Source organism: Crotalus tigris, unplaced genomic scaffold (assembly GCF_016545835.1).
Source record: "Crotalus tigris isolate CLP2741 ecotype Arizona unplaced genomic scaffold, ASM1654583v1 scf7180000024429.2167931701:2281839, whole genome shotgun sequence".
Classification (NCBI taxonomy): Eukaryota; Metazoa; Chordata; class Lepidosauria; order Squamata; family Viperidae; genus Crotalus; species Crotalus tigris.
The window spans coordinates 1,001,486-1,025,223 of record NW_024100596.1 but is presented as its reverse complement, the minus strand read 5'-3'; the positions used below and the strand labels follow the sequence as shown (position 1 = coordinate 1,025,223).

Below are 23,738 nucleotides of genomic sequence, written 5' to 3'. Positions count from 1 at the left end.
CTGAAAAGTATTATCTTGCTTTTGAGTAGATTTTAGATTATTAATTATTAATAGCTTTAATTATATTATTATTTTTGACTTAATTTGTTAATATTTGTATTGATAAGGAGTTAAAGTGTCTTATGGTTTTGATTGATAGTATAATTGGTTTATGTTAGCTGGATTATATTTGTTTATTCTTTTGCTTTACCCTGTAATCAGCTCTGGGAAGTGGGGGGAGGGGGGAAGGGGTGGCGGGGTTTATATTGTAATAAATTTATAAAACTTTTAATAAAAAAAGAAGGATGCAAAAGGTGATCGTGCCACCCTCTGGGGCACTGCAGCCTTCATAAATACATGCCAGTATTTACGGCGTGTATTTTGATCACGTGAGCATGGGGATGCTGCAGCAGCCATAAGTGTGAAAAATAGTTATAAGTCACTTTTTTCAGTGCTGTGGTATCTTTGAACATCACTAAACAAATGGTTGTCAGTTGAGAAATATCTGTTGTACGTCTTCACTTTCTCTAAAATGTGATAAATCAGCCTTATCCTGTAATCCCATTACACAAATTAAATCATAATTGTTTCCACATACCAGATACTACTGAATCAAAGATGGAAAGTAGCAGGATTTTGATGGTGAAGGGCTGCTTATGCATGTTTTTGAACATAGGGATGAAGGAGTATTTCATAAGGAAATTCAGAAAATATATACTCGCCAGGAACTGTAGGATGGAGAGAAAAAATACTACCTTAGTGATCCACTAGCATCTCAGTCTTCTGGCAAGGCATACTGGTTGCCTTGGCTATGACTAAGAACAATCTTCTTCTCATCTATGGTTTCAAAAGCTGGATTTGGCTGCCATTTTAATCTCCTACAATGCCCAAATACTGTCCTCCCTTTTCTTTAGTTTTAGTCAACCTGTCATAGATTTCTGCACCACTCACTTGCTGAATGGCTCTAAGTTCCATTAACTCCGCTCTCTTTCAAATCCTTTTTCCTTTTGTTTTCCTTTAGGAGATGTTTGAAAATATGTAAATTGTGTCTAAAATTTTAAATTGTACATCTCTTAGGGGCAGTGAACTTTTTTGCATCAAACATGACTCAGGACAAATGTTGTAATTCACTCAAGGCTAGAGAACTCTGGGAAATTTAAATGGTAGCCTTTAATCACTCAGGGTTTCTTAAAGTGTTATTGCTATTTACTACCTTGGCCACCTAAGATACCTTAGGATTCCCAGTTTAGCTCAGTCTTTTCTAATCCATAAAGAGGCCAGATAAAACCAACCCGCCAATGGAAACTTTAATGTGTTTTACTCACCTCAACCAATTTTTGGATGACGTAACTCCAGCGGATGTATGGATCTCTATAAGGAAAGGAGCAGGGATTGCGTTGAGATGTGATAAGGGTGCAGTTCCCTTTTCTTGGGAAATACAATGGTTACACCATTGCTCTAGGGGCATGGACTATAGACACTGAAGCCTGTTTTGCCCACTCTTTTTCTGATATAGCTGAGAAACCAAGCAGCCCCAAATACAAGGACGATATGCAAAGACTCACCTTGGATAGCTCTTTCTGTAGATCAAAGTAGGGCAGAAGAGAAAATACAAATATGTTGATAATTCAGGAGGGCTTATCTTCCCTGGAGTAGGGGAAAGAAGCAAAGGAACTATTGAAAGTACACAGGGACAAGTACCGAGACAGCAGTTTGTGTTGTACACTGAAGAAAGAGTTACACACATGATGCTCAATTGGAGACATCTTATCTCTGCATACTGTTTCAGCAGGAGGAATGCAGAGCTTTATGTATACGTGATGATAGCAGTAGCAGTAGCACTGCAGCCCTCTCTAAGAGGTTTACAGAGTCAGCATATGGCCCCCCAACAATCTGGGTTCTCATTTTGCTGACCTCGGAATGATGGAAGGTCAACCTTGAGCCAGTGAGAATCGAACTTCTAACAGTCGGCAGAATTATCCTGCAATATGGCATTCTAACTACAGCCCTTCTTATCAAGATACTTATCTACAAAAAGTAGCTGCAAAACCCACTATAGTTAAGATATGATACAGGATGCAGAATTAAAGCTTTCTGAAAAAATCTGTCTCCATTGGTATACAAAAGCAACAAATAAGGAAATTGTCTATTCCATGTGTTCACAGGGATATGTATAAGGAAAAAAAATGCAATCAATAAAATCTTGCATTATACGTCAGATTTTTTTTAAAAAAAACATTTTGAGCTGCTTTGTATCCTAATAAGAAAAATAAATAAATAAATAGATAAATAAATAAATCTCCCATGTTTTGACCTCTTCATGCAAAATGAAGTTTGACAAATAGGAGAAATTGTGATTTGGTGAGGGATATGGGGAAGTGTACTTGATCCAAGCAAGAGGTTTCTTTTGCTTTGAATCCATATAACTTTTCTTAGCATTTTGATATACCTAAAGTCTACTTACAACATCTAACATGATCCAATCACTGACAGGAAAATGGAAAATGTAATCCAATAGTTCCTCAGCTGTCATAAGTTGAGAAAGTCTGTGATTAGCATTTGGAGGCCAATGGTTGGATGACTAGCTTATGCTACAACTAAAATGCTGCCATTGATGGAAAATCAGTTTGGGGACTATGGGGACAACTTACAGCCATTGTAATCATGACTAAGGGCCTTCAAGTCAAACTCACCAACTTGGTCCCTGGCAAGGAGAAGAGGGGGCATCGATTCTCGCAGAAATGAGTGGCTTTTCATCAGGAACCGGATCTATCCCAGAGGGGGAAATGAGCAATGAAACAGTGTGAAGTTACATCATGTAGATATTCTTGCAGGGGACTTTAGTATTCTGCTATGCCATCTACCTGTCCTTCGGTACTATCCTTGTGGATATTCAAAGAATGGAATTGGACCCATCAGCTCAGATGGATGGGCTGATCCAAGAAGTCTCTAATGCTCACATGGTGGATCCCATGGTGCTCCAGACTCTGTCTGTTTAGACTTTTCAGATAGAAATGGCACTTGGCTATCTGTCAGCTATACTGCCTGCTGATTTTTCAGCTCATTGTCTTGTTTGGATGAAATCTGCTAGTCTTCCAATTTGCAAGAAGAACATACGAGGGCAATTCGGAAATAAACCTCCATTTGGTTATCAATGACAGACATGTGCAGATACAGAACTTTTACTATACAGATTAGAAAAATACAACATTACATTACTTTTCGCAATAATTGTCATTCAAATTGAGCCCCTTATCATAACATCATACAAGGTTTGAAATTCCTTCTGCAAAAAAATCTCCTGCCTGGGAATGAAGGCACCCCATAACAGCATCGTGAACTCATTTGGTTGTGTTTTGTGCTCCTCAGAAAGGAATTTTTGTACCCAACAAGCACAGAACTTGCGATATCCCAAATTTTCTGTCACTACCTCATACAAAACAGTGTGAGAAATTTGGGAAAAGTGTAAAGAAATCGCAGATATCATGAACCAGTGAACTTCATGGACCTTTTTGTCAATTTTCTGCATGAGTTCATTGCTGATTACAGATGGGTGGCCTTGCCTCATCGTGCACGTCAGTTTGTCCATCTTTAAACATGTGACACCACTGACGTACGACGCCTTCACTCATCACATTTGCTCCATAAACATTACACAGTTCATGATGAATCGCAGTTGCTGGCAGTTTTTTCACATACAGGAATCCTTTTACTGCACGCACTTCACCTTTGGAGGGATTTTCTATGGCAGGGTTAATTTTCAACTGATCCAGTGGATGAGTTAACTACAACACTACCTTCTCCTTCCATTCCTCACTGCCTACTGAAGTACTGCACATGTCTCCATTGGACGGGCGTCGCTATCCCCACCTATTTCTCATGCTCAAGGGGAGGTTTATTTCCAAATTGCCCTCATCTATTTGAGGCCATGGCAATTGCTACTGCAGGCATTTATACACAATGTATGCATGACCATGGCTGCTAAGGAGCATACCTTCTGCCACAAGATTAAAAAGAATGTACTGTATATCTTATTCAGGGCAATGTATAGTAAAGAATATGTGTTTGACCTGGCCATCCTTAATGCCCCTATTTGGGGTTTATGGGACCAGTCCAGACCATCCAGAGGGCACGAGATAGGAGACAACTACCTTAAACCTGGAGTGAGGTTGCCATGTCTTCTCTGTGCAATGGCACATATGTGGCCTGTGTTTGGTAGTATAAATTTATGCTTTCGGGGGCCTTTGTAGCACCTGCTGCTATCTATATTTTCCACACTGAGATATTCTATGGCAACCAGAGTTCCTTCACAAATCCAACCTCATCTTAACTACCCTCATTGCTGTTTAAGAAATCCTTTCCCCTCTACCAACTTCCTTTGTGCTGGCCCAGTGACATACCTGCTCAGAGATGACAATAAAACGGGAGGCAATTCCCAAATCACAGGAGAGAAGGATATAGATGGGGAAGAAGCCCAGCATTGCAGTGTGGCAGAGCAGCACCAACACCACCAAGGTGACTGTCAAGAGGTTGGGGAACCTGGTCATCTTCAAGCGGCCTGACCATATTTGCAGGGCCTGGTAGGGCACAAATAAGGTGTAGAGGAACATGCAGAGCCAGGCAAAGAGTGCTGTGGGGAGTTGTCGAAAGCTACTGATAATGAGATCGAAATCCAAAACAAGACTGTGGAAGACAAAGAAGAAAAGGCGCTCTAAGGATGTTGCCCAAAAGATAAGGATGTTTCAAATTAAAATAAATACCCCAGGTGACCCATATCCCTCTGCCTCTACTGCAACCCCTTGAGCTTTCTTTGGGGCATCCCCAATATTCAGTGGTACAATTGCTGAAAAGTGAAAGGGATGGGTCCTGCTATTTTGAGGAGGTAAACCCATGAAAGGTTCAATGAACTCTTCAAAATAGACAGATCAGAGTTAGATGAAGGAATATCCCCTTCCCCAACTAAAAGAATTATGATCAGTCTCTCTCATTTTGTTTCATAACCTTGTTTGATTTCATAATCTTGGTTTCATAATCTTTACCCTAAAATATTGGATCCACAAAAAAAGGTTCCCAGCACAATTTCAATGGGTCAGGAATAGAGGATGGTGAGGTATTTGATGTGCCTATTACACTAGGAACATTACTCAACATGCTTGTCAGAGAAATATTTGTATATTATTCTGCCGTCATCACATGGCTGTTTGGGTTTTTGCAGATCCCATCCTCTCTAAAAGGATTAGTTTTCTTCATGTAATCCCTTTCTCTGTTCCTAGTTTCTATATTTTTCCATTCCTATATTAATAGTAAATTTATCCCGATTTTCTTTAAAGTCAATTGGTCAATTAATCAATTTATTGACCACTAGTCAAATGGAATGGAATATAGTACAAATACAAACCATGTTAACAAATGGCAGATGCATACTATGTGACACAACACATATGTTCACCCACGAACACCGGTACAGAAAGATCCAAAAGGTAACAAGTTTCATTCAGAATGAGGTTAGAATAAGTGAACTGAGTAAGTGGGCTACTAGGATAGAGAACGGTGTTTGGATGCCTAGCAAAGGTGGCACCAAAGGGATGTTCCTCAGTTAGACTTATGAATTTCTAGGCAGGCATAGGAGGGTCCCAAGGGATACTGCTCCACAAGAGTGCAAAGACAAGGAGAACAAATTCCATCTCCTTTGTAGCAAGTAGATGAACAGTGACACCTGGGAGGAGAAGCAGCAGGGTCAGGGGACTCGCAGAAGGTTGCCAAACCGTTGATGGAATCTAAGTTCAAAAGATTAGGTAAACATGTTCTTAAGATAATTACTGTGTCCCTTAGCAGAAAACAAATAGCACCCTATCCCCACATTCACCCCAGCATTAGCATACATCAGAGGATCATACCGTCCTTCGTCGATGGAATCCCCAATGATTTGTTTGAGGACAAAGATACAGAGCATGGCCACAAATATGTGACGGATTGTGCGGAAATGTTCCACCTCCATCAACGTGCTGTAAAAGAGAGAGATGTTGCCAGCAAATAAGCAATAGAGGTGGGAGAAATGGGCATTTGAAAATCATTGGACGAGACCTGAGATACCAAAAGATTTTCATCTGGCTTTCTGTGCAAAAACTTGCAGTTTCACTTGTATAAAAGAAATAACAATCAAGGGGCTGGGGGAAAATGTTCCCTCTCTTGTGATATACAGGTAGTCTTCAACTTATGATCACAATTGAGCCCTAGGACCAAGCAGGAAACTCACTCCTGCTGAGACTACAAACAGCCTTATTCTAATATGCTAGTAATCACTCTTTGTACTATCATGCTAGCCCACTAATCAACCTAATCCTTTAAAACATACTTCATTCCATTTCCAATCTACAGTATCTATTCTTTGCATACTCTCCCTGCACCCATCAGTGTGTGGCTATGGAGCATGCTCAGTCCTTATTGGACTGTTTCCAGCTCTTGTTCGTCATCACAGTGGAATATCAGTTATTTGCCCCAGGTCACCTTTGGAACCTAAGGCCTTAGAGATCTGGCTACTTTGCCCATTGTCTCTCTGACTAAATCTCATTCATACAATGGCCAGGTATACTTACTCATACAATGACTGTTGAGGGACAAAGACTTTCTTCTTCAGTAGCTGACCTTTCTCTCTGCAAAATAAGATTTCAAAGCAGGTAATATTTAATATATTTCTCAAAACCCTTCTCATCTCTGAGCAAGTGGGGGGGGGGTAAAGGTAAAAGAGTCCCTGCAATTATTACTCCACTAGTCATTGCCGATTCATCTTCATTTCAAGGCCATTGAGCCAGTGCTGTCCAAAGACATTTGTGCGGTCATGTGGCCAGAATGACAGCACAAAGGGCTGTTACCGTCCCACTGAAGTGGTACCTATTTATCTACTCACATTTACATGCTTTCGAACTGCTAGGTTGGCAGAAGCTGGGGCAAGTAACAGGAGCTCACCCCCTCATGTGACGTTGGGTCTTGAACTTGAACTGCTGTTTTTTTCATCCAACAAACCCAGCGTCTTAACTACATTGCCAAGCATGGACGTGGGAATAGCAAAATAAGAGCAACAACGTCACAGAATTCATGCATCATATTACCTTCTTCAGAACCAGCCATCGCTTGTGTATTTGAAGCCTTGCCATTTATTTTTTTCTGTACTATAACCACTACATAACTTTAGGAACTGGTACCTGAATTTTCTTTCCCCTTCCCATTTTATTTGTTTTTAAATTGTTTATGGAACTTAGATTTTTTTACAAGATTTTATTAATTTTTTCCATACATACAATAATCATTTTTCAACCAATGTGCTCTCTGAGTTTAGATACACTAATACATATTTAATTCCTAATCCTTCCTTCTTTCCTCTAACCATCGGTAAAATAAGTCCCAAGTTTGATAATATTCTGTTTATTCTTTTTCTTTCAGTCTCATAGTCAATCTGTCTATCTTTGCGCATTCTAATATTTTTTGAATTATTTCTTCATCTGATGGTATTCCTTCATTTTTCCAATATTGCACAAATATTATTCTTGCCACCATTGTGACATGTAAAATCAAATATAGGCTTTGTTTGTTAGTCTTTTCTGGCATTATACCTAATAAAGAAAGTTCAGGCTTAAAATCTACATATTCTCCCAACATCTTTTCTAACCAAGTATGTATGTTTTCCCCAATAATTCTTTACTTTATCACATGTCCACCAAACATGATAATATGTGCCTGACTTGTGTTTACATTTCCAACATCTATCTGACATATTTTTAAACATTTTTACTAATCTTGCTGGTGGCAGGTGCCATCTATAAAACATTTTATATAAATTTTCTTTATAAGAAGTTGACATTGTCAATTTATAATTTCTTTCCAATAAATTTTGCCATTTTTCTAATTCTATATTATATCCAAAAATTTTCGCCCATCTTAACATTGTTTCTTTAACTTTCCATTTCCAAAGTTAATAAAAAATTATACATTTTCTTAATTAATTTCTTTTTTTAAAAAAACAAGTTTTATTGGTTTTTCAATTTTTATGTCAAAGTGCTTAGGAACCAGCATGGTGATGGGGTAATCAGTTATCCAAACAAACAAACAAACAAACCACAAAATCATAAGTATACAACTCAAATTTGTTCCTTAAAAGTTCCCTCTCTGTTTCTCTCAGTTAATGTAACATATTCAAAATAATATATTTCTAAATAAAATTCAGACAGTCAATAAAATTATCAATGACATTTTACCTATACAAATCCAAATCCTGTTTTGTAGCTTTAATTAATTTCCAATTTCCATGTTCCAATTTAGCCTTAACTAGGTATATTGTTTACATTTCGGGTATCCCTAATTTCCCTCCTTTTATAACATACTGATTATACTATCTAAAATAAAAATGTTATTCCAACAATTTCACTATTAAATTTCCCAAATATATTCTATTTCTATTCTAATACCTCCTCCTTTGCTAATACCATATCTTCCATTTTCACAATCCATTTCCTTGTTCTCATTCCATTACGAAGTAATTATCATACCTAAAGTAAATATGTTATTCCAAGAAATACATTCTTACTCTATTTCACTTATATGTTCTATTTCTTATTATAATAGCTCATTTAAAACCTTTTTCATGTTACAATTCCAAGCTACAGTCTAACCAATAATTTTCACCTCAGTTATAAATCTAAATCCTAAGCATTAAATCAGTCCGTGTCTCTAAAAAACCTTTTCAGTCCATAAATATAGTTTTAACTCCCATTTTTATACCTTACTCTAGCTTTCTTTTTGTGCCAAGCAGGTTTCCATAGTAGAGCCTCTGTGTCAACAAATAGGTCTCCCTTCATTCCTTGAAATATCATTTGGTCAAACTGATTGGCACAAACAGTCGTATCCAACATTGTAATTGGTAATTGATTGTCAAAGTTATCACAATTCTCAATGGTTTGTATCTGAGCATCAGTTCCTGTTGGTTTTGAAGTTACATATGATTTGGTTAAAGTCATTTTTGAATCATCAAATATCTCAGTAGGTTGTATGTAGAGTAGTATAAAGTCCTCTTTAGTGTTGATTTGTTCTTCTTCTGTTATTTTTGGAGCTGTAAAGAAATCAGTTGGAGTCTGGGGGTCAGTCAGCAGTTTTGGGACAATTTCTTTGGTTTCCATCCTGAAATTCATTTGGTCAGTAATTTCAAAGGTTTTTTCCAGAGTGAATTCATAATTAAGATGTGAATCAATTTCCTCCATCTCATTAAATTGTGTATGGTGTTGGGTATAGGCCTCTTGAGTGTTTGTCTGTTCCTCCTCTACTATTTCTTGGCCTGTAGATTGCTCAGTTGAGGTTTGAGCTTTAATCTGTCGTCCCCAAATAATCTCTTTCATTCTGGAATCCATTTGCTCAGTCGTTTCAAGATTTTTTTCCAATGTGAGCTTGTAGTTAAGATGTGGGTGGAATCCCTCCATGGCAGTGGTGATTAAAACCTTTAATCTTTTAGTGGAGGCTGCATTTAATAGCAGTCAGTATCCACCTGCACAATTTCTAACAGTTAGTTTCATCACCCAGCAATTCAGCTTGTTTATCTTTTCCCTTTTATGATAATTTGAAACTCAGTGTCATCTTCAAAATTAAAAGGGAAAAGAAACAGCAATTGCAATTTCAGTAACTATTTTCACCACAAGATGTCCCTAGTAAGTTATAAAGTCTTTTCCCAGACCCCAATAATTTTTTTTTCCAGTTAAAGAAATAAAAAAGACAATGTTCTCCAAATAAATAGAATGTTGAAATTCTATTAAAGAGGTTTTTCAGGACCCCAAGGTGTCCCAAGTTAAACCTAGTCATTAAAGTTAGTTGTTTATTTTTTCCCTTTGTTCCAAGCTTACCTTCCCACATAGACAAACACTGCTTTTTCAGAAAAGGGAAATAATTCCAGAAGGGCTTTTCACAGGGGTAAGTAAGAAAAGGAGAGGCAGGAAGGGATCTCACCCAGATCTTCCACAGTGGTTCTTTTCACTTAGATGTTCTTGTGACTTTCAGCTGGTGCAGCTAAGTGATCGGCCATCTTACTGGGCGATCTTTGCTCCATCGGCCCTAAGGAGCTGCCTCGAGCCACTGAAGGAGCTGCCCCCCTCCTGCAGTCAACGAGGAGCCTCCTCAATGGTGGTCGCCCCTCCAGGGTGACTTTCAACCCTCTTCAGGGTCTACCGGCAAAGAAAAACCAGCTGGCGAAGAGACAACTCTCTCAATAACACCACCAGCGCCATGAACCGGAACCGGAAGTCTTAATTAATTTCTCTTCTGAAGTTAATAAAGTCTTATCAAATACCGTTTGTTGTTTATAAAATCCATACAGTTTAACATCTTTTTCATATCTAGTTTGCATTTGTAAATGTGCCCACTATGACAAGTTGATGCCTTTGTTGTCCATTTCTTGTTTAGATTTTAAATTCCCTTCAGAATTTAGAATATCTTTATATGTCCAGATTTTTTCAAAGTCCACCAAATTTGAGGGTACAAATGCTTCCATAGTTGACAACCACCCTGGAATTTTCAAATATATTTTACTTTTTATTTTTTCCCATACTATTAATAATGCATTTCTTATATAATGGTTTTGGAAATATTTATGTATTTTGTTTTCCCCATACCATAAAGGCATGCCGCCCCAATTGTAGATCATGTCCCTCCAGATACAACAACCTTTTGTTTCTAAGAGTTATCCATTCTTTTACCCATGTTAATAGAGATGCTTGATAGTACAAAACCCACTCTGGTAAACTAAATCCTCCATTTTCCTTAGCATCTTGTAATGTTTTCATCTTAATTCTAGCTTTCTTTCCTTGCCAAACAAATTTCAAAATTAATGAATTTAAATCTTGAAAAAAAAATTCTCAAGTTTTATGGGTAATGTTTGAAATAAAAATAAGATTTTTGGCAATACATTCATTTTCACTGTAGCGATTCTTCCTAATATTGATAATTACAATTTTTTCCATTTTTCCAAATCCAATTTTATTTGATTCAATAATTTTGTGTAATTATCTTCTTTTATCATTGAACATCTTGCTGTTAAATGTATACCCAAATATTTAACCTTTTTAACTATCTGTAATTCTGTTTTTTTTACATTTGTTTTTGTTTATCTGTAAGATTTTTAGCGATTACTTTAGCCTTTTCTCTGTTTATTTTCAGTCCTGCCATTTCTCCATACTGTTCTACCTTTCCCAGTAATTTAGGAATCATCTCCAAAGGTTCTTCTAAGATAAATACCAAATCATCAGCAAATGCTTGTAATTTATATGTTTCGCCTTTTATTTCCAGTCCTTTAATTTCTGTATCTTGTCTGATATTTCTATTTAGAACTTCCAGAGTGAAAATGAATAACAATGGGGATAATGGACATCCTCGCCTTGTGCCTTTTCTTATCTCAAAGCTCTCCGTACAATCTCCATTCACGATCACTTTGTTTGTCTGTTTGTTATATATTGTTTTTATCATATTTATAAAGTCCTGTCCAAAGTCCATTATTTGTAGTTGCTGAATCATAAATTGCCAGGAAATGTTATCAAATGTCTTTTGGGCATCTAGAAATATTAGTGCCAATTGTTTCCTTGGATGTAGTTAATAATATTCTAATATGTCCATTATCACTCTTAAGTTATTTTTAATTTGTCTCTTTGGTAAAAAGCCATTTTAGTCTGAGTGTATGAATTCAACTAAATATTTTTTTCAGTCTCTCTGCCATTATTGAAGTAAAAATTTTATAATCCACATTAAGCAACAATATTGGTCTCTAGTTTTTTACCTGTGTCAAATCTGAGTCTTCTTTTGGTATTAAAGTAATATTTGCTTCCATCCATGTGGTTGGGAGTTTAGCCTCCAACAAAAGTACATTACAAATGTCTTTTAATGGTTCACTTAGTATATCTTGTAGTTTTTTTTTTATAATATTTTATTGGTTTTCCAGTTTTATATTTGAGTATTTAAAAAGCAACGTGGTGACTGGGTTAATCAATAGTTCAGTAACAGAAACTTTTGGTACCGATCTTGGGTTACATCATCAAATATTTCTTCTCTTTTTCCCTTAAAATTTACTATGTCATATTTAAACTAGTACATTTCTAATTGCATCAAATTCAATAAAAACTTCATTATTACATTTATCAATGCATTTTTAGCTTATACATATCTCAATAGGTCTTCATAAATAATCCATGTCCTGTTATTAATTTCTACCTAATTTTTAATTTTTAGTTTACGGTCAATACTCCAATTTAACCTTTAATATCCATAATTTTCATCTTTTGGGTAGCCCAAATTTCCCTTATCTCATTTCATAAGAAAGTATAATATGTAAAATACACTTTTTACCTACTTGAATATAATCTTATTCTATTTCCTAAAATTTTTCTATTTCTCACCATATTAAATCACCAACTTGGTAATAGAGTATCCCCTTTGTTGGCTCCAATCCATTATGTATATTGCCTGAGTTAGTTAACAGTTCAAACATATTCCTAATAATTAGTTTTCATTTCCCTTTTAAATCTAATTCTCGGTATTGAACAAATTAATTCCTTATTTTCCACTAATTTCCAACTATTTTAAATCTAATAATCAAAATTCCCCTTATCTCAATGTCTCCCTTTAACCCTCCAACTGACAATATAGAATCCCCTGTAGTAAATCAAAAACCCCAGTTTTTCAACCTAATTCTAGCCTTCTTCCTTTGCCAAACAGGCTTTCATACCAACGCTTTTAAATCATCAAATAGATCTCCCTCCATTCTTGTATATGTTTATTTATTTATTTAATTTTATTTATATGCCGCCCAATCCCAAAGGACTCAGGGCAGCGTACAAAATTAAAACAATCATCAACAATAAAACAATAAAATAATACAATCATACCGCGAGTCCAATCATATCCCGCCCTCCCCCCCGGGGACATCAGCCCAGGCCTGCCGGAACAGGAGAGTTTTAACGGCTTTCTTAAAGGCCGGCAGGGTGGGAGTAGTTCGAACCTCGGGGGGAAGTTGATTCCACCAGGTCGGAGCCACCACAGAAAAGGCCCTTCCCCGAGGGCCCACCAGCCGACATTGTCTGGCCGACGGGACCTGAAGGAGGCCCAATCTATGGGACCTCACCAGTCTCTGGGACTGTGCGGCAGTATGCGGTCCTGTAAGTAACCTGGCCCTATGCCATGAAGGACTTTAAAGGTGATAACCAACACCTTGAAATGCGTCCGGAGACCCACAGGAAGCCAGTGCAGCTCGTGGAGGATAGGTGACACGCGCCAAGGCACGCCCACAATCGCTCTCACGGCTGCATTCTGAACCAACTGCAGCCTCCGAACGCTCTTCAAGGGTAGCCCCATGTAGAGCGCATTACAGTAATCCAGTCTTGAGGTGACAAGGGCATGAGTGACTGTGAGTAAAGCCTCTCGGTCCAAATAAGGCCGCAACTGGTGCACCAGGCGAACCTGGGCAAAGGTCCCCCTGGCCACAGCCGATAGATGTTGTTCCAAATTTAGCTGTGAGTCCAGGAGGACACCCAAGTTGCGTGCCTGCACTGAGGGAGGTAAATTTGCCCCCCTCCAGGACTAATGATGGACCATCCAGTTGACCTTTGGGAGGCAAGACCCAGAGCCACTCGGTCTTGTCAGGGTTGAGTCTAAGCCTGTTCACCCCCATCCAGACCGTCACATCTTCCAGGCACCGGCACATCACGTCGACTGCTTCACTGAAAGGACACGGGGTGGAGATATATAATTGGGTATCATCCGCATACTGATGATACCTCACCCCGTGTTGCCGAATGATCTCACCCAGCAGTTTCATGTAGATGTTAAAAAGGAGGGGGGACAGGACCGAGCCCTGAGGCACCCCATGATCGAGGCACCTAGGGGTCGATCTCTGTCTGCCTGCCAACACCGACTGCGACCTGTCAGAGAGGTAGGAGGAGAACCACCGCAATACGGTGCTGCCCACCCCCACCTCTCCGAGACAATGCAGAAGGATACCATGGTCGATGGTATCGAAAGTCGCTGAGAGGTCAAGAAGCACCAGGATAGAGGAATGACCCCTATCCTGGGCTCGCCAGAGGTCATCGGTCAGTGCGACCAAAGCAGTCTCAGTGCTGTAGCTGGGCCTGAAACCAGATTGAAAAGGGTCCAGATAATTAGTTTCATCCAAGGATCGCAAGAGTTGGGACGCCACCACCTTCTCTACAACCTTCCCCACAAAGGGGAGGTTGGAGACAGGATGAAAGTTCTTCAAAACATCTGGGTCCAGGGAAGGCTTCTTGAGGAGGGGCCTCACCACCGCTTCCTTTAAAGGTTGCGGGAAAGACCCCTCCATCAAGGAGGCATTGATTATCGCCTGGAGCCAGCCTCGTGTCACCTCCCTACTGGCAGAAACCAGCCAGGAGGGGCACGGGTCCAATAAACAGGTGGCGGCATTCATTGCCCTCACAGCCTTGTCCACTTTATCAGGGGTCACAGGCTCAAACTCGCTCCAGATAACATGACTAAGACCAGCCCCCGGCAACTCGGCTGGCACTGCCCAGTCGGAGTCCAGGTCTCTCTGAATCTGAGTGATTTTGTCCAAAAGAAACTGAACAAACTCCTCAGCTCTCCCCTGCAAGGGTTCCTCCGCCACCTCCACTTTAAGAAGGGAGCGAGTCACCCTAAACAAGGCGGCCGGGTGAGATTCTGCGGACGCAATAAGTGCGGAAAAATGAACACGCTTTGCCGCCCTTATCGCCACTAAATAAGTCCTAAGAAAGGCTCTTAATAGTGATCGGTCAGATTCAGAGTTACTGGCCCTCCAACGTCGCTCTAGACGTCTCTTGTGGCACTTCATCTCCCGGAGCTCCTCAGTAAACCAAGGCGCCCTCCGGGGACCACCACCACAGAGAGGTCGCAAAGGCGCAATTCGATCCAGGGCCCCAGATGCCGCCTCATTCCAGGCCGCAACCAGGGACCCAGACGACTTGTGGATAAGGGACTCAGGTATTTCCCCAAGCTCCTCCTGGAACCGATCTGGGTCCATTAGGCGCCTGGGGCGGAACCACCTAGTCGGCTCCCTCTCCCTGCGATGGGGGAGTGATGCTCTGAAGTCCAGCCTCAATAGGAAACGATCTGTCCATGACAAGGGCGAGATCTCTATTCCCCTTAATTCCAGATCATGTCTCCATTGCCCGGAGAGAAACACAAGGTCGAGTGTGTGACTACCCCTATGAGTCGGATCCTGAATTACCTGGGTCAGGTCCATGGTTGCCATGGAAGCCATGAACTCCTGCGCCGCCTCTGAACGATCGCCGAGTGATGGTAGGTTAAAGTCCCCCAGTACCATAAGTCTGGGGAACTCCACCGCCAACCTGGCTACTGACTCCAGCAACGCAGGCAGGGCTGTTGCAACACAGCTGGGAGGTAGGTACATCAGCAGCAAGCCCAACTGAACCCATGAACCCAACTTCAATAGGAGGGACTCACACCCAACAACCTCCGGGGCAGGAATCCCACGAGGACTCAAGGACTTCCGAGCGATGACTGCCACTCCCCCACCCCTGCCCTGATGTCGAGGCTGATGAAGCACCACAAACCCGTCCGGGCACATCTCCGAGAGGGAAACACCCCCCTCTGGGCCCAGCCAGGTTTCGGTTATACATGCCAGGTCCGCCCCGCTGTCCAATATTAAATCACGGACAAGGGGAGCTTTGTTGACAACAGACCTGGCATTAAGCAACAGCAGCCTACAACTAGGGCCCTGTACTCCCCTGTCACCAGTATTGCAGGATGAGCCTTTTGAGGGGCCAGAACAAGGAATCGCTCTAATATAGCGAGTCCTCATTCCCCAAAGATGGCCTGCCCCTCGGCTCCCGCCATATCTGCCCATCCCAGTCATAACCGGGATGCTCCGACCTTCTCCCCTCCCCGGAGTACCCCCACCCTCACCAGCCTTCTCCCTTCCTGACCGGACTAGCTTTCCATACAGACCAAGCCCAAGGGTAAGTCCTGCCCCCCCTACTTTTGCTATTGCACTCAGCAGAGGGGGTACCAGGCTCCGCCCCCGACTCCACCATTCCCATACCCCAAACACTCAATACACATTCACACTCAATTTATATACATAAAAATAAAAATATTCACATTCATACGCCCTAAATACAATAATAAAATTTATACATAACAGGGCCACCATTCATCTACATACATACACATACCCACAACAAACATTCTCTAAAAAATATTGCCCCTCTGTATCCCAGGCTGGTCCAATGTTGCCGGCTAGGTGATCATTAGGTACTTGTATTGGGGCAGCCCGTACTTGGCCTTATGCTCCTCAAAGAGCTGGATCAACTTCTCTCGTGCAGCTCATCAATGGCTTCTCCGGATATCCAACAATTGTGCAAAGTCAACCCAGCCACGGCGGGACTGTAATTTGTCTTCTTCCACGGGGTGCCAGTGTAGGCCAGCTCCTCCGGCCTGCTCGACAGCCTCCCCAAAGGCCCATTCCCCAATGCGGCAGGACCCAGCAACAGCGTACAATTGAAGCTGGAGGTGGTGGCCTTGTTGTCGCGCTTCCTCTTGTTGCTGGCCATCACCGCAGCGGCGGCGGTTGCCGCCAGGGCAGCGGGCGAAGTCATGCGGGGAGCCCAAGACCCCGTCGCGGAGCCCGAGGAAAACGACGAGGCAGCGGCGGCGATGATAGCAGAGAAGAAGGAAAAGAAAGCCACACACGGGGCAGCGAGGGTTGGCTGAGCGCCGGGCCGGATTGCCCAAGCGGGCGGCTGCGGCGAGGCCTGCCGCCGTGGGGAGGCTGTGGTTGCTGGTGGGGCAGGCCAGAACTCTCCAGCAGCAGAAAGTCGGGCTATGGGTCGCCGCCACGCGGGACGTGGGACATGCCGGGCAGCGGGGACAAGGCGGCGGCGGCCTCCAGGCACAACGAAGCGGCCAAGGCGGCGGACGAAGAAGTCGAGGAGGCCGAGGAGGAGGCTGAGGCGGGGCGGCGGGCTGGGGCGGCGGCGGCGGCTGCTACTGCTACTGGCAGGCGAGCTGGCTCCGAGGCCTATGACATACAGGCAGGGAAAAAACGGAGCTTCGGCCGCCGGTAGCGGCGCCGGGATAAATGTACTTTATTCCTACTCGCTCAGAGCTGAGGCCGCTCTACGTGGCGGAGAGAGGAGGATGCTCAGGGGGGCGAGCCGCGCTCTTGCTCTCTCTCGCTCGCTCACTCGCTCGCTCCGGCGTCTCCTGGATCGGCTCGCCTTTTTCCTACAGCCGCTTCTGCCCGGTTCCCATGGTGGGGGCCGCCGCCTGGGCTGTGAGGCACGGGAGAGGAGGGCGACGGGCCGGGCGGACTGAACAAAGCCCCCCGTGCAGGCGGCGGCGGCGGCTGGCTTTTTTTTCTTGCAGGAAAACCACCGAACTCAGAGTTCCCCCTTCGCTTCGTCAGCTGCGCGGCGATTCCGTGTCCCGTAGGCAAAAACTATGTTGGATATGTTCTATGTTGTTTGAATTAAGGGAGATCATTTGATTGCCCATTTTCTAAGAGAACTGGTCAATTTGTAATCGTTAAATTGTCATCCCAGTGTCTCAGATCCCCATATTTGCTCTGGTATAGTTGTCTTCAATTCGATCTGGTCTTCTTTCTCAAATTTCTTCAGATTTGTATAAAAAGTCATTTCCATTTTTAAGGTTGTCGCTTCATTGTCTGGATGTTCACTAAGCTGTACTTGTTGGTCACTTAAGTCCTCTGTCTTGGTATTCAGTTGTTCCATTTCTGTTGTTTTCTGGATTGTTGGTTCTTTAGTTGAAATCAGAATTTGGCTTTGTACATCTAAGCTGGCATCTTGATCTTTCTTTTTAGGCTTCATTTTCTCACAAGCTGTGAGAATAGTTTCAAGTATTAATTTTAGCATGGCAAGGTTTTTTTTGCTGATCTTCCTCCATCTCTATCATGAAGTTGTAAATAGTCTTTCTAGTGAAGGTTGTTTATTGAGCAAAAGTCAGTAAAAGTTCACCTTCACAATTCACAATTCATGGAAACTAATTTCACTGCCCATCTGTTCTCTCACAGCTGAAACCCTCACAGACAATACCAAGGTCAGAGAAATCTTATCTGGGCTGGGCTGTGAGCTAAATCTTTTTGTAGGAAATAAGAGATTGTAATTCCAACCTTCCCCACAAGGTGTCACCGATACCATTTAAAGTTTTTTAAAAAAAATTCCCGGACTTTTCTAGGTTCTTTTCCAATTTAAATTCTTTTTTGCAGCTAGAAATAGAAAGTCTCTGTAAGAGTAGGAGATTTTTGGTCCCCAAGTTCCAAAAACATATAGATCCAATTATATTAGAGTGGTATTTTTGATGCTTTGATTCCCCTGGGTAGTCAGACATCGCTATTTTTAGAGGGGAAAAAATTCCCTTCCCTCTCTTCACAGGGGGACGATACTTCAGGAAGCTTTTTACAGGAAAATACTTAGGATAAAAAGAAGATAAGATCTCACCTGGTTCCTCCACATTCAGAGTGCTTGTTAGTGAGTTTGACTTCGGCTGTCAGCAGCTAAGTGATGGGCCATATTGTTATGGCCGATCTTTTTCCCGTTGGTTAGAAGAGCTGGCCCGGATCAAGTGGGAGGGCTGTTGCCATTCTGCGAGAGTGCGGGTCCTCTCCTTGCTCATTGCCCCTCCAGGGCAACTTCCAACCCTTTTCAGGGTCCCCCAGTGGGATAAAACCGGATGGTGGGGACAGGGATTGCCCTGACACATCCACCAATGCTGCGATAGCAAACTGGAAGTCATCTTGTAGGGTTTTATATAACTCCGTTATATAACTGGCCCTGGTGTTTTCTCATTTTTTTGCCTTCTTATGGCCTCTGTTATTTCCATCATTGTAATTTTTTCCTCTAACATAGTCTTAAATGTTTCTGGAATTTTTGGAAGACTATTTTCTTCTAGATATTGGATAGTTCTCTCTCTTGATGTTTCTTCTACATCATACAGTTTCTTGCAATATTCCTTAATTATCTTTTTTATTTCATTTTTAAATTGTAGACAGCTTTTTTCATTTACTAAGTTGTATATCATTTTCTTCTCCTTCTGTTTTTTAAGTTTATAAGCTAACCATCTCTCTGGTTTATTTGCATTTTCAAAAAAAAATGTTTTGCTCTTTTTATCTGCTGTGCCAATTTTTCTGAATCCAACAGATTTAGTTTGTGTTTTATTGTTTCCATTTCTCTTTTCAAAGTCTTTTTCTGTGGCTGTTTTTTTGTAGTTCTGATTCTAACTTTCCAAATTTTTCTTTTAGTAGTACATATTGCTGTCTTCTCTGTTTGTTTTTCGTTGCATATGTTATAGCTATACCTCTAAAATACTCTTTGGCTGTGTCCCATATATTTTGTAATGTTGTATCTTCTTTTTTGTTTTTTGCTAAAGAAAAACTCCATTTCTTTTTTTTTTTTTTTGCTAATTCTATCAATTCTCTTTCTTTTAGTATAGATTGATTTAAGGTCCATCTTGGTCTTTTTTGTATTCCTCTCCATGTCACTTTTAAAGGGTTATGGTCTACCCATGTACCTAGTTCTATCTCAATTCCCTGTATATTCATCCTCAATTCAGACATCATCCAAATTATGTCAATTCTTGACCAGGATTTTTGACTATTTGAATAAAAAGTATATTGTAGTTTTTCTGGATTAATTTCCCTCCAAACATCTTGTATTCCAATTTCTTCTATCATATTAAAAAATGTATTAGGTAGTCTTCTTCTTCCAGTTTTCCCTATTTTGCTGCTTTTATGGTCAATTGTCCCATCTACTATCGCATTAAAGTCTCCTACTAAACAAATATTTTGGTACTCCATTTCTATTATTTTTCTATGGAGGATTTGGTAGAATTATTCCTGGTTGTTATTTGGTGCATAGATTACTACTAACAATGTTTGTTTTTGATGTAGATACATTTCTACCATCACAATTATTCCTTCTTCATCTAAGTAAACCATTTTAGAATCTTTTTAATATATACAGCAACACCTCTTTTTTCTGATGCACTGATGCATAATAAAGTTTCCCAATTTTTGGGTATTCCAACAGTTTATGTTGTTGTTTTATATATATATATATATATATCTTGCAAACAAATTATATCTATATTTAATTTCTGTAGTTTCCTGAATTTTTTTTTTTTTTTTTTTTGGACAGGGAATTTAGTCCATTTATATTCACTGAAAAGATTTCATTTTCTTTCTCCATTTCCGTTATTTATATTTAGGTATAGTCAATCTCGTGGTCCTCTGTTCTCTGGCAGTTCCTTCACTCTCTTGTTCAAATTTCTCTTTCTGTTCTCTTGTTTGTGTAGTTACTTCTTCAATTATCTCTTCCATTTGTTTCTGTTCCTTGCTCTCCTCTTGCTGATGTTGCACTCCTTCATCTAAGACTGCTCGGTTTCTTACTTCAAAGTCTTCTGCTTTCCAGATTGAATCCAGTCGATATCTTGTATTATTCCAGTTGATTAAAATCCCTTCTGGCATTAACCATCTGAAATTTATGCCTTTTGCAATCAGCTTTGTAGTTAAAAAAAATGGTAATATCTTCAAGTATCTCTTACTCTCTTAGGTATCTGCTTTAAGACTACAATTTCTTTACTTTTGTATTATAATGGCTCATCTGTCACTTTTCTCAATACTTCATCTCTTGTTTTCTTTATGAACCTCACATGTATTTCTCTAGGTAGTTTATATTTCCTTGGGTAGCCTAAATTCATTCAAAATATTTCATCTATCTCTATTTCCATCACTGCTCTGTCTGCTTTCAAAGCCTCTGCCAGAAGCTCAATGATTACAACTGCTCTATTTTCTTCTCTGTCTTCAGGGATATTTTGAAATCTCAAGTAGTGTTCCGCCTTCTCCATTTCTAAGATCGCCACCATTTCTTCTAGATTTTGGTTTGCTTGTTCTAATTTTTCATTTTCCTGCAATAGTATTTCCATTTTGATCAATATCATCTGATTTATTTTCCAGTTTCTGGATTCTTTGTTCATTTTTGGCAATCATTTGATGATGAACTTCAAATTGTGCCTTTATATCCAAAATTTCTTTGCTTAATTTATCAAATTGCTTTTTGTCTCTTCATGACTTTTTTGCCTTGACTCTTGAATCAATTTTAGTGTAGTCTGCATTTCATTTTGGGCAGTGCTTATTTTCTCACACTGTAACATTGTTTCAATAGATCCCTGAGTTGTTGGGCTAGGAGTTGCAACAGAGGGTGCACAGGAAGTCTTCTTCATAAGTCTGGTGATGTTTGATGTACTCATTTTTCAGCCAACAGTCTTAGGATAACATCCAAAATGTAAAAAGGAGCCAACTATTTTAGGCTAAATCCAGTATCTCAAGGGGAAAAAACAAAATAGAGCAGGCAAAAAGAAAAAAGAAAAAAAAGCCAACTGTCTTAGGCTAAACTCCAATCAAAAAGAATGAGCCAACTACTTTATGCCAAAGCCAACTCGTCCAGTCGGGTCTCAGATGTAAAGCGTTCACTGTCTCCAAATAGTTCGTCAACAAATATAGTTATGAGAAGTCTTTTCCATTGTAGACTCACATCAAGGAATTTTGTTTACACCAGGTGTTGTCTCAAGGTCAGATATTTCCAGATTCTTTTAGTATTTAATAATACTGTAATTGCTTCTTTCATCACTAGATGTCCTCATACACTATTTTATCAATGTCTGGTTTTAGAAAGTTTTTACAAAGTTTTTCTTTTAAAGTTTATAGGTTATTTGCCCTTGAAAAAAAAAGCACTGATTCATTCAGCTTCAGCATGCTGTTGACAATCAGCTGTTTGGTGGAGCACCACAGCTCCTCGCTTTCCTTCCAGCTGTCAATGACTTGGGCTGCCTGGACTCACCTGGCAGTCTTTCCTCCATCCTTTTAGAGGGTATCTTCAGTTCACTCAGATGACTGCCATCTGGTCTGGGGTCCTGAAGTATCCCTCCTTCTTCGTTGCCCCTCCAGGGCAACTTTCCAACCCTTTAGAGTCGCCAGGCAAAGCAAAATCGGGCTGAGAAGCCAGAGCCCCAGCTTCATCCACCCATCTCATCACCTGCCAAAACCAGAAGTCCACTATGGAACTTAGATTTATTAGCAATCAGAAGCAGGGCCAGAAGTACTAAAGGAATGATTGAAATCCTAATGGTAACTTTTCATGTATTTGTATAATGTAACCTGCTTGTTCTTAAGAGCAGAATAGATTTCCTTTTGTCATTTTTTAAAGGAAGGCTGCTACTTTTCCCCCAAAAGCATTTGACAGTCTTTTGTCCACTTTTTCTTTGACAATCTTCTGGAAAATTTACTTAAGACTTGTTTTTTAGCCAAGCCCTTGGAGTAAGGATTGGCTTCTGAATGGTAGTTTTGTTTTTATTAGTGATTATTGTCATGTAATTAGCTGAAAACTATCTGCTGCCAGTAAAGATAAAGAAACATATAGAGAGGTTTTGTTCCCAGCTAAATAAAAGCATTGCCATGCATTCTGCGTGGTATTTTCTGTGATAAAATCAAGATTTGATCATTTATTCCTCTAGATCAGACATGTCAAACTCGCTACGTCACATGACGTCGTACAACATATCGGAAAGGTTTTGCCATTGCCGGCAATGGGGTGGGTGCGGCTTCCAGATGATGCATCTGGCTCACGGCCCAGCAGTTTGACACCCTTGCTCTAGATGGTCTGGAACTACAACTCCCAACATCCCTTTTAGTGGCTATACCAGCAGGACCTACTGGAAGTTATAGGCCAGGTGTCAAACTCGCAACATCACGTGGCGTGTCACGACGTATCACGGCTTTTTTTCCCATTCCCGGCAATGGGGTGGGCGCGGTCTCGCATGACGCATCCAGCCCAATGGCCTGCAGTTTGACTCCCCTGTTATAGGCCAATAAAATTTCTGGATGACTCTATTTTTCCCATCCCTGTTCTAAAATCAGTTGTGAGGAACCTCTTTCACCTGCTTTGCTTCTTTGCTGGGTCCACCCTCAAATGCCAGGGTATGGAATGAGCTGCTTCTTCCAAGGTCTTGTCCAAGAGATCACTCAGCTGATTGTGTACCTGTTCCAGGACATTCACCTTCATCACCTATCAACAAAACAGAGGGAATTTAATGATGCCCAGGTCTGTCATGATAGATTCCTAGAATGTATTTAGGTGATGGGCACGTTGGTTGGCTTGGTATATCTGTATATCTCCCAGGGTTTTTTTTCTTGTCCTTGTGGCTAAATTGGCATTATCTGGAATGTGTTGTATGACATTGTTTCATATGGTCTCCTATTCCAGAGTGTCCAACGCACTTGCTGCTTCCAATGCTCTCTTCTTCCAATGCCTGATGTAAAGCCTTCCCCATGTTGCATTTAGACAACATTTTTTTTCTCTCTTTATCATACTCCAGCCCATGATTGAAACAGCATTGCTGCATTGGTGTTAGATAATGTCCAGATTATGGAGAGGGGAGGGTTTGGCAGTGGCCTAGTAGAATTAGAGCTTTCCCCAAAGCTGGGCTGAAGTGGTCTCCTCCCACCCAAATAGCCACGAAGCCAATGGGTGAGAAAGCCAAGGTGATTTTATACATCTTGAGGCATTAGCTTTAGGGAAAGCCCCATTTCTACTATGCCATTGCTAAACCCTCCCTATACAGCCTGAACTATTCTTGGAGAAGGATGCAAACTTTAAAAAACTAAGACCCAAGAGAACAACCAGCAGCTGTCTCTC

The 23,738-nt window shown here is 40.8% G+C and overlaps 1 protein-coding gene across 4 annotated transcripts in view; it reads right to left on the bottom strand.

The window, feature by feature from the left end:
- Positions 1–23,738, bottom strand: part of LOC120302341 (sterol O-acyltransferase 2-like) — a 120,386-nt gene that overhangs the window by 15,509 nt on the left and 81,139 nt on the right. For all 4 annotated transcript variants that reach the window (XM_039330553.1, XM_039330556.1, XM_039330555.1 and 1 more), the window contains 8 exons: positions 22,981–23,108; positions 6,576–6,632; positions 5,877–5,984; positions 4,380–4,662; positions 2,673–2,748; positions 1,545–1,626; positions 1,305–1,350; positions 578–707 (listed from right to left, as the gene is read on the bottom strand). In XM_039330553.1, coding sequence (XP_039186487.1) covers positions 578–707; positions 1,305–1,350; positions 1,545–1,626; positions 2,673–2,748; positions 4,380–4,662; positions 5,877–5,984; positions 6,576–6,632; positions 22,981–23,108 — 910 coding nt within the window. The remainder of the gene's footprint in view (positions 1–577; positions 708–1,304; positions 1,351–1,544; positions 1,627–2,672; positions 2,749–4,379; positions 4,663–5,876; positions 5,985–6,575; positions 6,633–22,980; positions 23,109–23,738) is intronic.